The sequence below is a fragment of the Bubalus bubalis genome, chromosome 8 (genome assembly GCF_019923935.1).
Source record: "Bubalus bubalis isolate 160015118507 breed Murrah chromosome 8, NDDB_SH_1, whole genome shotgun sequence".
In the NCBI taxonomy this organism is placed as follows: Eukaryota; Metazoa; Chordata; class Mammalia; order Artiodactyla; family Bovidae; genus Bubalus; species Bubalus bubalis.
In genome coordinates, this window is record NC_059164.1 from 5,545,211 (window position 1) to 5,559,974 (window position 14,764).

Genomic DNA, 14,764 nt, shown 5'->3' on the forward strand with positions numbered 1-14,764 from the left:
TGTTGATTGGGGACCCCATGGTATGTGGTTATCTAACTGCTCAGATGATATTAATAGTACTATGTGTGATTATGTTACTCAAGTAGCATGGAAGGCTACCAACAGTTCAAGGGAACACTTCCATGACAAAGGACTCCTTGGCTGGCTTGATGGTGGAATGGCAGACTCCTCGCCCTCAAATCGTCCTCAATAAATGGATTGGGCCTGAACAATGAGACATTTGGAAACTTGCTGTGAGTACTGGAAAACTTGGAACTTGGGCTGGATATTTCACAGGGACCAGTCATAGTCATAGTAACCATTCCTTCCGTTATAATCATTCATATTTTATACAAGCTTGTGTTCCCCTTCCTTTTGTTATAGCCATAGGGAACTTACAATTTAATAAGACTTTAAATTCTGTGACTTGTATAGATTGCAAATTGTATGCTTGTCTTAATTCCTCTATTTCTCTAAAAAACGAATCCCTTTTGATTCTTCAATCTCGACGTAGTCTGTGGCTGCCAGTAGATCTCCAACGACCCTAGGAAGAGAGTCCCATGGCAGGACTTGCCTCCCGGTTACTCACTAAATTGCTCCGCTGACCTAAGCGATTCGTTGGATGGCTACTTCTTGGCATTTCGGGTTAATTTGCACCACTTTGTGCACCATCTGCACCACTGCTGCTGTTGCAGGCACTGCTTTCCAAACTTCAATTCAAACACAAAACTTTATTCAAAATTGGACTAAAGATGCTCATACTATATGGGCCACTCAGGCTCAGACAGATGAAGAAGTTCAGGATAAAATTCAGGAATTAGAAACAGCCATCCAAAGGGTTGGAGATCAATGAATAGATTTACAAAATCAAGTATTATTAAAATGTGATTGGAATTCTACTTAATTTTGTATCTCTCCTGTTCGGTTCAACCATAGTGCTTACAATTGGGAACAAATCAGATTTCATTTGCAAGATATACATAATAATGCTTCCTTAAAAGTACAATTGTTGCAAAAGGGAATCTTTGAAACCTTCTCTAAGAGTCTACCCTCTTCCAACAATTTGGAAACCTTAGCTGAACAGCTAACGGATCAATTATCTGGGCTGGACCCTCGAGGATGGTTTCAAAGAATTACACACAGTTTTGGATCTGGAACTATAATGCTGATAATTGTCCTGGTGATTATATTTGTACTATACCGATGCCTTTCAACTAAAATTGTTCAAACTAAACAAACTCAACTGGTCAGGGCCTTTTTCACAAAAGTATCTACAGTCACCCCCAAGTATGAAAAAATAAAAAAGGGGGAATTGTCAGGGGATGTTCAACTTTAAGGGATCCAATATGTCATTTTCTTCTTTGTGTGCCATTTCTCAAGGACTCTCTGTTCCTTATCAGTTCCTGGAAAACAGGAGCGAGTAGAGCTGCATGCAGCTCTCAAGACTGAGATCATGAGAAAGAGCACCTGCTTGGATTTCTTTCCATGACTCCCTTCAGTGACCTTTTACTTGAAAGTAATCTATTCAGTTATGCCCCTCTTACTCAGGATATGGAATGCTTTCTGGCCCCTTGAAGATTGTTATTTGCTTGGCTCTGTTTTTTACTGCCTAAAGCTGCCTTGTATGAAGATATATAAGCATTAATTTCTGCAAATAAAGTACTCTTGTTTCACAAGAGACTTGGGTCCCCTGCGTCCTTCTCGTCGACTCCAGACCCCAGGTCCCGGTCTATGAAGACCGTGACCCACTATTAACAGAGATCACTGATCACAGATCACCATTACAAATATAATAATGAAAATTTTTGGAATATTGTGAGAATTACAAAAATGTGTCACAGAGATGCAAAGTGAGCAAATGCTGTTGGGAAAATGGCACCAAAAGACTCACTAGATGCCGGGTTCCCACAAATCTTCAATTTGTAAAAAAAATGAAACAAAAAAAGAACAAACCCACAAAATCAAAAGCAAAATCACAGTATCTGAAGTACAACAAAAGGAGGGTGTGCCTGTCAACGTAAGCTTCCTGGAATGTCCCCAGATCTAAACAGAACCACAGGGTTCATCTTAACCTTTTCTCTCTGACAGTATGAAACCTGACTCTAGCCATCTACCAAAGGCCTACTTTTTTGTTCAAACCTAGCATACATGTAAGAAGTTTTAAAACTGCCAATCCATTTCTGGTGAGAAACACATTTACCAAATAGAGTATAGATAGCACTTATATACAGTTCTTTTTGTCTTGAATCTTACAGTCTTTGGTCCAAACACTGTTTCCAAGATTATGAGGGTTCAAATTTAAGACCACTCCTGATTTTCTCCATCCACTTAAATGTAGTTATGTCATTTGTCTGTAACACAGATTCACTTGTCACCATCTGCATCCCAATCTAGATTTTCCCACTGTCATGGTATCTATCAATCTACGTCTTTCTTTGTGTTCAGTAAAGCTTGCTCTCTGTGGTATACAGTTCTGTGGGTATGACAGAGTGTCCTGTGGCCAGCACCACAGAACCATGCTGTCCCATCTCCCTAATGTTAGTTTACAGGCTCTTTGTCTGCAGCTCTTTCCCTCTCCTCCAATTCCTGGCAGCCACCAACCCACTTCCACCCTGGTAGTTTTGCCTTTTCTAGAATGTCATATAAATGGAATTGTGCAGTATGAGGCTTTTGGGTCTGGCTGCTTCCACTGAACAAAATGCATTGAAAATTGACTTGTGAGCTGTGTGCTGTGCTTATTCTCTTTCATTCCTGAATAGTATTCCTGGCTCTACTCTAGTATCTTCATCTACTAGATGTTTTCCATTCACCTCTTGAAAGCAATCTTGGTTGTTTCCAGATTTTGAAGATATAAATAGAGCTGTTATGGGCATTCACATATAGATTTTTGTTGCTCACGAGAGCAGCATTTGCTAGATAAAGGTTCCAGGGTGAGTGGAACCCTCAGGAGTTCTGAGACATGACAGAACTGGTAAGATATATGGCTTTTAGTTCATTAAATGATTCATCATTAAAACAGTAAATGCAATGGATCCATAGAAACTGGGTGAGCTATTTGCTGTTTCACTACATGACATGTAAATAAAAAAAAAATGTTTATAAACTCTTTTCTTTTCTTTTCCTTTTTTGGCCATGTCACATGGCTTGTGAGATTTTAGTTCCCCTATCAGGGATCAAACCTGGGCCCACGGCAGTGAAAGCACCTAGTCCCAACAACTGAAACTCTAGCGAATTCCTGCAAAAAAAGGTTTTTTCATTAGCTCTCACATAACATTAAGAGTTAGTACCCATAATTTATATCTTTATTCTCTTAAAAGATGTTTGAGTGAGATTATCAACTATTTCAGCTTGCTATGTTTAAACGATCTTAAATTTTGAATGTTTCAGTCTTTTATTTACATTCAGTTCAGTTCAGTTGCTCAGTCGTGTCTGACTCTTTTCGACCCCATGAATTGCAGCATGCCAGGCCTCCCTGTCCATCACCAACTCCCAGAGTTCACTCAGACTCACGCCCATCGAGTCAGTGATGCCATCCAGCCATCTCATCCTTTGTCGTCCCCTTCTCCTCCCACCCCAAATCCCTCCCAGCATCAGAGTCTTTTCCAATGAGTCAACTCTTCGCATGAGGTGGCCAAAGTACTGGAGTTTCAGCTTTAGCATCATTCCTTCCAAAGAAGTCCCAGGGCTGATCTCCTTCAGAATGGGCTGGTTGGATCTCCTTGCATTCCAAGGGACTCTGAAGAGTCTTCTCCAACACCACAGTTCAAAAGCATCAATTCTTCAGCACTCAGCTTTCCTTATAGTCCAACTCTCACATCCATACATGACTACTGGAAAAACCATAGCCTTGACTAGACGGACCTTTGTTGGCAAAGTGATGTCCCTGCTTTTTAATATGCTGTCTAAGTTGGTCATAACTTTCCTTCCAAGGAGTATGTGTCTTTTAATTTCATGGCTGCAGTCACCACCTGCAGTGATTTTGGAGCACCCCCGAAAATAAAGGCTGCCACCGTTTCCCCATCTATTTCCCATGAAGTGATGGGACCAGATGCTATGATCTTAGTTTTCTGAATGTTGAGCTTTAAGCCAACTTTTTCACTCTCCTCTTCCATTTTCATCAAGAGGCTCTTTAGTTCCTCTTCACTTTCTGCCATAAGGGTGGTGTCATCTGCGTATCTGAGGTTATTGATATTTCTCCCAGCAATCTTGATTCCAGCTTATGCTTCTTCCGGCCCAGCATTTCTCATGATGTACTCTGCATTATTTACATTATTACCATTCAATTTATACATGAGAATCTATTATTTTTATTGGGGTGCTTTACACATGTTAAAACCATCTTTTAAATAATCGTTATTAGAACTTAACAGATTATTTTTAGAATTGGCTCAATAAAATCTGTTTGTTGATGAGACTCAATTATTTTTTTCAACACTGTCATTGTTTGCAACTTCAGATTCAGCATTTAAACCTGATTATGATTTTGCATGTTTCCACTTCATTAGTCTTTTTTCTTATAATAATAAAAAATCCTGCTATAAAGGGAAATTTATGTTGGCTCTATTGAAGTGATAAAATTGTTAAAATATTTGAAAAATATCACTTTGATATTATTTTTCCCTAACTTAAATTTTTCAATAACTTACTGATTTTGCTAAGGCTAAAATCTCCCATACTTTGCTTTACAACGAATTGTGGATTAGGTAAATATAAAGTTAAATGTACAAGGTTAACACCCTTCCACTGAGGTGATGAAATTCCAGGGAACAAAAGATGGGATAATCTCACTGTGGGCACATGTATTTTTCTTATACATTATCTGTCTCACACTATTCTTCATAACTGGCCACAGTATTTGTTGCAAAATAAAACTATCTCTTTAAGGTTCCATGTGATTCATTCTTATATTTTCTATTCTACTTAATTTTCACAAAAATTCTGGTTGTGACTCTCCACTAATGGGCTGCAACCAACAGGCCACTACTCAGCAGTCTACTTACTAAACTGGGCCAGGACACCTGCCTACTCCTGGTGAGAAATAGGTTCCTTGCTCAGGCCATAAGTAAAAATCAATTTCAAAAGGTTTAAAGAAATAAATGTGAACAGCAAAATTTTAATTGTTTTAGGAAAAAAGTAAAGAAGGATAATATCCTTATTACTTCTGGACAGGGAAAGATCTATTTAAAATTCCACAGAAAATAACAATATACTGAGGGAAATATTGATGACTTTAGTCATATTAAAATTAAAAACTTCAGTTCAGCAAAGGGCACCACAAAATAGAAAAGTCACAGACTAGAAGGAGATATCTTGATGCATATTACCAATAAAGGATTTTTATCCAGAATAACAGACATAAAACTTTCTACAATCAAAAAGTAAAAGACAAATAACCCAGATGCAAAATATATGACAAGGTAATGTATACACATGAGCATGCAAGTAAGTCACAACTTACAAAAAAATATTAGTAACAGTGAATATTAAAATTATAATGAAGCACAATTTTATACTTTTAAAGTTAGATGTTTAAAATTTGGAAATTCCAAATGCAGGCCACAGAATGCAGCAGTGGGAACTCAAGCATTATTGATGGTTGGTCCACTGGCAAAACTCATTTGGAGAATAATGCTGCAATGTTAAGAACATAAAGGAGTTCACATCTCTAGATGCAGCAATTATAGATGTAAGGATGCATATATAAAGCCCAGAAATATCTTTATACTTTATAAAGATGCAGGGACATTGTTTCCAACTGCAAGAGAAATCAGACAAAAAATTAAATTACGAGAATGGACGACTAAATGGCAGTATATCCATTCACTGGAAGACTGTGTGTCAGAGAAAGTGAATACCTAGAGAAGCCAGCATGTGTGGGTCTCACAAACACAACGAGGAACAAAAACGTTAAGCTGTATGACTGTACGTCTGATATCACTTATACTGAGTCTCCACATATGGAACACAATTTCATATCTTAGTTAGGAATGACATATATGTTTTAAGGGTGCAGGAATATATGAAACATCAAGTCCAGAATACTGTGATCCCTGAGGAAGGCACATCTTCTTGGAGAGAAGTACATAGGGGCTTCTGGGTATTAGTAATGGTTTGTTTCTAAAGCTGGGAAGTAGATACACAGGTTATATCATATTTCTATTTTACATTTTTATATAGGAAATATTCAAAATTAAATAAAAAAAATAAAAACAGGTGATGGCTGGATTGTGAGTTAAAATTAGAAGAAAAAAAAAAAACCCAAAACAGTGACATTTTCAAAGACAGAAATACCAAGTATTTTTAGACTAAATGCATAAAATTATATTTGTGGAACGGTTAGTAATAAAGTCATTGCTTTTAGTGTTAACAGAACACAAAATAACTATAAGATACAAAAGTTGATGGAAAATAATTTATAATCCCTTGAAGCCCAGGTATTTTACAACACTATAAATCTTCATATCAAATGATATAAAAACACTCCTAATTTTAAGTGGTTGTGGTATATTTGATAGTCTACACTTTAAGAAGGGTTAAGGGAAAACCAGAGAAAGCTGGAACACGCACTGGGATTTGGGTTCTCTCTCCAGCCACAAGGACGAAGTGTGAGGGCCTCTGGGATACTCTCCAGAGGATGTGCTCCTCACCCTTGGGCTAAAGCATCCGATGATTAAAGATAAATATGTGACAGTGATGAGAACATTAGGAGATAAAACTTACAAATTAATTGGCTTGACTGGGGCCGAGAAAGATCTTGTTTGAAATCTGTCCCAGAGTCCACCAACCATCTAAAATCATCAAAATGAATGACAAGTATTTAACAAAGTGACTGTAATTTCTAGTATTTAAATTTCAATTGCTGCGATTTCTGGTATGTAAGTTTCAAGTACCGTAATTCCTAGTACACAAGCTCAGTCCCTCCTATCACAGGCGCGGGCCCAGGGTACCTAGTGGAGGCACAGCTGGAGCATTGTCACCTACTCAGAGGGCTGCTCCGGAACCGCTCCTGCTCTCTGCTTCGCCCTCAGGCCCTCAGCGTCAACTCTGTTTTCAGGAGCTGGACTCTGACTCATTAGCCACGTCCTCTGGACCGAAGCCCTTGTTAAAGGTCTGACTTGAGTTCTCATCTCAAGACGGTGCTTTCTTGGCTTCTCAGCCTCAGGATAGTCTCTCCCACCCTGAGCCTGAGCTCTGAATCTCATCCTGCCGTGAAGGACTTTGGACACAAGTATAGTTCAACACCAAAGAATATGTAATAAAAGACCAGCTCTCACAAGGTATAAAATATTTTAAAGGAGTTGAGAGAGCCTTAAAAATATTAATACTTAGGAATCCAGACATATTTTTGGTCCTTTAATTGGTTTTAATTTCTGTGTGCAAATCACATGCTGAGATTTTATACTAATGCTTTATTTTCTCCTCTTATTATCATTTTTTTCACTATAAAAGCTGAAGTGTTTCAAGATAATCTAGACTTCTTAACCTGTAGCTCATGAACCTCTTAGGAGTCCATGTTTAGAACTGTATTTCAATGTATAGCTGATCTCTTTTATAGTCCCGTGTATTTTACATACTAAAAACTTCATTCTGAAAGGTGGTCCCAGGGCTCAGATTTCCCCCAAAAGATGAGGGAATCGAGGGAAGCAGAAGGTGCTTTGCAAGCACAGAGCAAGGACATCCCATGCAACTGTGAGGCCTAAAGGAAGAACTGAATGGTTCTCGAGATATAGCCCAGAGAAAACAGTGGTGAAGGCAGCGGACCACTATCCACAAAAGACAAGGCTGGAGGAAGCAGCAGGTGGGCTCGGAGATTTGAGAGCAGCTCAGCACAGAACGTGACGTGCAATGTGGAGGGTGAGATGTCGGTGGTGGAGCAGAAGCTAGAGGAAGAGATGAGAGAGATGAGGATAAGATGGAGGTCATGGGCAAATAACAGAGACCTGGGTATGTGCCATGCAAGGAGGATGAGTTTTACCTTCTAGAAAGTGATGGGTTTTAATCAGTGTGGTAACATGGAGTGATTCATCCTTTAAGGAAAGCACCCTGGCTTTTATGTGGATATAATAATCCCTGTGATGAGTTTCCCCCTACCCCATGATAAGTTCTTGATGTCAGAAATGAAAACAATGAACATCTCTACCAATAATTGGGTATGCCTGTCACAAAAGCTTTATGATTCATGGATTTTTCCATTCTGCCTCAAAAAGTGCAGAGCTAAGTTCTGGATTTAAGGACTGTTCTCAGCATAGGCTCTCTGGAGGAATCATAATCATATTTCTGTCTTCATTACTTACTCCTTCTTTTGCAATTTTTAAAGTAAACACAGTATTTGAAAATAACTTTTGAGAAAGAGGTGGTCTTTAAATGAAATTTGAAAAGTTTCAATATAGGTATGAATGCATTTGAGGTTATTGATGACTTATGATTATGGAAGTTTCAGTTCCATGAATGTATGTATTTGCTTTGCTCTTTTCATAACAATAAAATAAATATTATTGTGGTTTAAAGTCTGGTTCAGTAATAAATGCATTATTTCAAAAAAATGTAACTATAAAGTAAAAGGGATTGTGCACACATAATTAAGGTCCCTAATCACTGACCTGTGTTATTGCTGGCAATCCTTCGTATCTTTTCAGTGTAAAACAATGTGAAACAGGGTCAGCGGCTTTTTCCACTGTTGTTTCTTCTGGATCAAGTTTTGGTGGTAGCATCTTGTCCCAAGGAACCATTTCATAAGCTCTATAAAATTATTAAATAATGACATTTTGTGAAACATACATATCCAACTAGCATGGTTCCTAACAATATCGCATTCTGTAGTAGGAAGATGTCCCTCAAGACTCCTGCCCCTCATGTACACACTGTACACAACCACTAGTGTGAGCAGAGCAAATGGCTGTGAGAGGTACCACTCCTATGACAGTTTCTACGGCAAATTTATATGGCAAGAGGGATTCAGTTCAGTTCAGTCACTCAGTCGTGTCCGACTCTTTGCAACCCCATGAACCGCAGCACACCAGGCCTCCCTGTCCATCACCAACTCCCAGAGTTCACTCAGACTCACGTCCATTGAGTCAGTGATGCCATCCAGCCATCTCATCCTCTGTCATCCCCTTCTCCTCCTGCCCCCAATCCCTCCCAGCATCAGAGTCTTTTCCCATGAGTCAACTCTTCGCATGAGGTGGCCAAAGTACTGGAGTTTCAGCTTTAGCAACATTCCTTCCAAAGAACACCCAGGGCTGATCTCCTTCAGAATGGACTGGTTGGATCTCCTTGCAGTCCAAGGGACTCTCAAGAGTCTACTCCAACACCACAGTTCAAAAGCATCAGCCTTCTTCACAGTCCAACTCTCACATACTTACATGACCACTGGAAAAACCACAGCCTTGACTAGACGAACCTTTGTTGGCAAAGTAATGTCTCTGCTTTTTAATCTGCTGTCTAGGTTGGTCATATGGAGAAGGCAATGGCACCCAATCCCATGGATGGAGGAGCCTGGTAGGCTGCAATCCATGGGGTCACTAAGAGTCGGACACGACTGAGTGACTTCACTTTCCCTTTTCACTTTCATGCATTGGAGAAGGAAATGGCAACCCACTCCAGTGTTCTTGCCTGGAGAATCCCAGGGACGGGGGAGCCTGGTGGGCTGCCGTCTATGGGGTCGCACAGAGTCGGACACGACTGAAGCGACTTAGCAGCAGCAGCAGCAGCAGCAGCAGGTTGGTCATAACTTTCCTTCCAAGGAGTAAGCGTCTTTTAATTTCATGGCTGCAGTCACGATCTGCAGTGATTTTGGAGCCCCCAAAATTAAAGTCTGATACTGTTTCCACTGTTTCCCCATCTATTTCCCATGAAGTGATGGGACCAGATGCCATGATCTTTGTTTTCTGAATGTTGAGCTTTAAGCAAAAGGGATTGCACACATGTAATTAAGGTCTGTAATCAGCTGAATCTGAGTGAATCAAAAGGTGGCTCATCCTAAGTGGTTCTAACCTAAACAGGTGAGCCCTAAAAGAGGCAAGAAAACAGCAGCAGACACTCTTTAGTTATCCTTAAACAAAACCAGTGAGTCCCGCAGCTGCACTGAGCCGAATTCTGCCAACAATCCAAATGATCCTGGGAGATGAGAACCCAACTGTCACTGATGTCTTGATTCCAGCCTGAGAAACCCTGAGCATTGAACACAGTGTAGACATGCCAGCACTTTCATCTTATGGAAATGTGAGACGATAAATGGGCATGATTTAAAGCTGGTACATTGTGGTAATCTGTTACACACTTTTTTTTTTTTTTTTCATTTGGTCTCTGCAGCAGGACAAGAAGAACATTAATACATAAATAAACTATGGCTTAGAGAACTGAGTTTGTTTGCTTGAGGTCACTCAGCCACTGATGGTCAATTAGGACTCCCATCTCGATTACTGGCTTCTGAAGGGTCAGTTATATTCACATGATGTGAAGCAGTTCATCCCCCTCCTCCCTAAAGCCATCTCTGCATCTTCTTCCTCCTCTACCTGTTGCCTCCTCTTGGTCTCTTTTGCGGGCTTCCTTCTCTCCTTTTCCTTGATGTACACATGCCAAGACTCAAGCTCTGCTCTTCTTTGGCTCATTCAATGCTGTGGCTTGACATCCCTGCCTATAAATCATGACAACCATATGTATTCCTCCAGCCCAGCCCTCTCCCCACAGACTGCAGACCCACAGCCCACTTGATATATCCACTAAGATGCCTAATGAGCAACTCTGATATTCAGCATGTCTAAAACTGACCTCTCTTCTTTCACTCCAAACCTTCTCTACCTGCCTTCACCGTGACAAGCAATGGCTTCAGTCCATGCGGCTGCAGAACCTAAAACCTTGGAATCATTCTTCATGCCTCTTTCTTTCAGACTCATACCCTCCAGCCTGGAAATTGTGTTGGCTCTGCTTTGAAAATGTATCCAGAGGCCAATAACTGTTAAAACTTCCTACTGACCTCCTACCTGCTTTTACCTCTGACCTAGATGACAGTGGCAGCCTTCTAACTGGCCTGCCAGCTTCTTCTCTCACTCAATCCACTCTGAATCCAACAGCCACCATGACTGTTGATATACACACCCGATCTGGCCACTTCACTGCCAATGCCCTACTATTTACAGTTTCTTAATGTGCCCCATGAGATCTGGGTCCTGGCACTTTCTGACTTCTTCCACTACCGCCCCCTTACTCTGCTGCAGACCCTGACCTTTGTTCTTCCTTGATAGACACCTCAGTCACATGTCTGACATGGGGCTGTTACTCTGTAATCCCTTTGACTGGAAAACAGTCCCTCCAGACATCTTCACATCCCCTCATCTCCTCCAAGTTTCTGCTCAAATCTCACTGTGCAAGGAGGCCCACCCAGACCTCTCAGTTGTTCCAGAAGCCTATTACCCCACATGGGCACTCCTGATCTTATCATGTTTTACTTTTTTTCTCATTTTTGCATTGACTTATTACCTTCTAAGATATGATCTGTCTACCTATTAGGCTTGTAGCTTAGCGTCCATCTCCCTTTAGAGTGAGTACTCACTGGAGAACCTCAGCCTGGGGTGTAGACACATAATAGATACTTTGTATGATTCTCTCCTTCAAACTTCTCTGCTCTCCTTTTTCTATGCTGCTGTACCCTTATCTCATCCTCTCTCTCTGACCATTTCCTTTCTGTTCTGGTTTTATTTTTCTATTAAATGTAGGTTTTCCTCCATTCAACTGTTTATTTTAGCAATCAATCAATGTAAGTAAGTAAAGAATTGTGTCTGAAGTTCTTTGAAGTCCTCGCAGGACCCTGAATATTGTGCACAGGAAGGAGATGTGTTATTAAAGAAAAAATAAATAGAAATATATTTTTAAATCAAATTCTATTAGGAAAAAATGCTTACTTTTGTGTAGAGGACTTGTAAAATGAGTCTTTTGCACTATATTTCTTGTTTGATTGTAAAACTGGTTCTTCATTATCCTAGAAGGGGTGAATAATGTTAAAAAGATAAGATATAAATGAGAATTGCTAACGTTTTCTATTCATCATTATTTCTTTTCTCATCTTTCTGCATTTTTCTTTTTTCAAAGCATCTCTTGGATCAACCAGATTTAATGCTTTCCTACTGTCCTCTATTATCTTGAAAATTTACACTGTTTACACACACACACATACACACACACACACACTGCTACTGATTACATTAAAATTTACAAATATATATTATTCTATTTATCTTTTTAATCTCCCTGATTTTTGGCTTAATCATTTTCTTAGTTTAAGATTGTAATTTATATAATTAATTCTAGACCTTTCTTATTTTCTAATATACACACAAAAGACTAATTGTTTCTTCCTAAACACTTTTAACTCCTTTATATAAAATTATCAGTTTTATTTTCAAATTTATAATTTAGGTTAAAAAAACATTTTCTAATTTCTCCTATGATTTCTTCTTTGACCCATGAATTATTTAGAGTCGTGGTACTTCATTTTAAAATATTTGATGCTTTCCCAGACATCTTATATTATTTATTTTTAACTCTGTGGTAGTTAGGGGCTTCCCAGGTGCTGCTAGTGGTAAAGAACCCACCTACCAACGCAGAAGATGCAAGATGTGGGTTAGATCCCTGGGTAGCGAATATCCCATGAAGGAGGAAATGGTAACCCATTCTGTATTCTGGCCTGGAGAATCTCATGGACAGAGGAGCCTGACGGGCTACGGTCCATAGGGTCACAAAGAGTCAGACACAACTGAAGCGACTTAGTATGTGGTAGTTTGAGAACACATATAGTAAACTATAGTCACTGACTTGGAATTCTGAACCAAATTTGCAATCCTGGAATAATCCCCACTTAGTCCTAATGTCTTATCCTTTTTATATATCACCAATTGGTCTTCCCAGATGGTGCGAGTGGTAAAGAACCCACCTGCCAATGCAGGAGACTGAGGAGATGCACGTTCAATCCTTGGATTGGAAAGATACCCTGGAGAAGGTCATGGCAACCCACTCTAGTATTCCTGCCTGGAGAATCCCAGGGACAGAGGAGCCTGGTGGGCTACAGTCATAGGGTCACAAAGAGGCGCACATGACTGAAGCGATTTAACATGCAAATTCAATTTAGTAAAATTTTGCTAAGAATATTTTTCATATGCCTGTTCATAGGCATATCAGACTAATTTTTGTTGTAGGATCTTTTTCACATTTTGATGACAGGCTTCTTTTGTTCTCAGATATATTATTTGGGTCAGATGATATTATTTCTGCCTTAAACATCCTTTTATTCATCAGTAAAACTATCTAACCCTGGAGTTTTTCTGTGAAAAGTGTTTTAATAATCAATTAAACTATTTTAGTAGATAAAGGGCTACTCAGTTCAGCTCAGTTCAGTCACTCAGTTGTGTCTGACTCTTTCCAACCCCATGGACTGAGGCACCCCAGGCTTCTCTGTCCATCATCAACTCCCAGAGCTTGCTCAAACTTATGCCCACTGAGTCAGTGATGCCATCCAACCATCTCATCCTCTGTCGTCCCCTTCTCCTCCCGTCTTCAATCTTTCCCAGCATCCAGTGTTTTCCCTGTGAGTCAGTTCTTCACATCAGGTGGCCAAAATAGTGAAGCTTCAGCTTCAACATCAGACCTTCCAATGAATATTCAGGACTGATTTCCTTCAGCATTGACTGGTTTGATCTCCTTGCAGTCCAAGGGACTCTCAAGTGTCTTCTTCAACACCACAGTTCAAAAGCATCAATTCTTCAGTATTCAGCTTTCTTTATGGTTCAACTCTTACATTCATACAAGACTACCAGAAAAACCATAGCTTGGACTAGACGGACGTTTGTTGGCAAAGTAACGTCTCTGCTTTTTAGTATGCTGTCTAGGTTGGTCATAGCTTTTCTTCAAAGGACCGAGTATCTTTTAATTTCAAGCCTGCAGTCACCATCTGCAGTGATTCTGGAGCCCAAGAAAATACAATCGGTCACTGTTTCCCCATCTATTTGTCATAAAGTGATGGGACTGGATATCATGATCTTAGTTTTTTGAATGCTGAGTTTTAAGCCAGCTTATTCACTTTCCTCTTTCACTTTCATCAAGAGGCTCTTTAGTTCTTCTTCACTTTCTGCCATAAGGGTGGTGTCATCTGCATATCTGAGGTTATTGATATTTCTCCCAGCAATCTTGATTCCAGCTTGTGCTTCATCCAGCCCGGCATTATGCATGATGTACTCTGAGTATAAGTTAAATAAGCAGGGTGACAATACAGCCTTGACATACTCCTTCTCCAATTAGGAACCAGTCCATTGTTCCATGTCCAGTTCTAACTGTTGCTTCCTGATCTACATACAGATGTCTCAGGAGGCAGGTAAGGTGGTCTGGTATTCCCATCTCTTTAAGAATTTTCCACAGGTTTTTTGTGATCCACACAGTGAATGTCTTTGGTATAGTCAATAAAGCAGATGTTTTTCTGGAACCCTCTTGCTTTTTCTATAATCCAATGGATGTTGGCAATTTGATCTCTGGCTCCTCTGTCACTCAGACTTTATTATGTCAGTTTTGATAAGCTGTGTTTTCAAGGAATTTGCTCATTTTAACTAAAATGTCAAGTTCACTGACATAAAGTTGTTTACCATATCCTTCATTAAAAGATAAACTATATTGAGATCTTTAATGAACTAAATCTGATTAATGCATATGATTTGATATTATAGCTATATATATATATATTTTTTTTTCATGAAACCACCACAACAGACAAGATTCAGAGTATTTATATTTTGAAAAAGCA

The 14,764-nt window shown here is 39.5% G+C and overlaps 1 protein-coding gene across 1 annotated transcript in view; it reads right to left on the reverse strand.

Annotated features, from left to right (window-relative positions):
• The window catches only part of SPATA48 (spermatogenesis associated 48), a 64,637-nt gene that overhangs the window by 22,975 nt on the left and 26,898 nt on the right, over window positions 1–14,764 (reverse strand). Inside the window, exons 3-5 of the mRNA XM_006069707.4 lie at window positions 11,880–11,956; window positions 8,580–8,718; window positions 6,700–6,767 (exon numbers count right to left, since the gene is read on the reverse strand). Of these exons, the coding sequence (XP_006069769.4) occupies window positions 6,700–6,767; window positions 8,580–8,718; window positions 11,880–11,956 (284 nt within the window). The remainder of the gene's footprint in view (window positions 1–6,699; window positions 6,768–8,579; window positions 8,719–11,879; window positions 11,957–14,764) is intronic.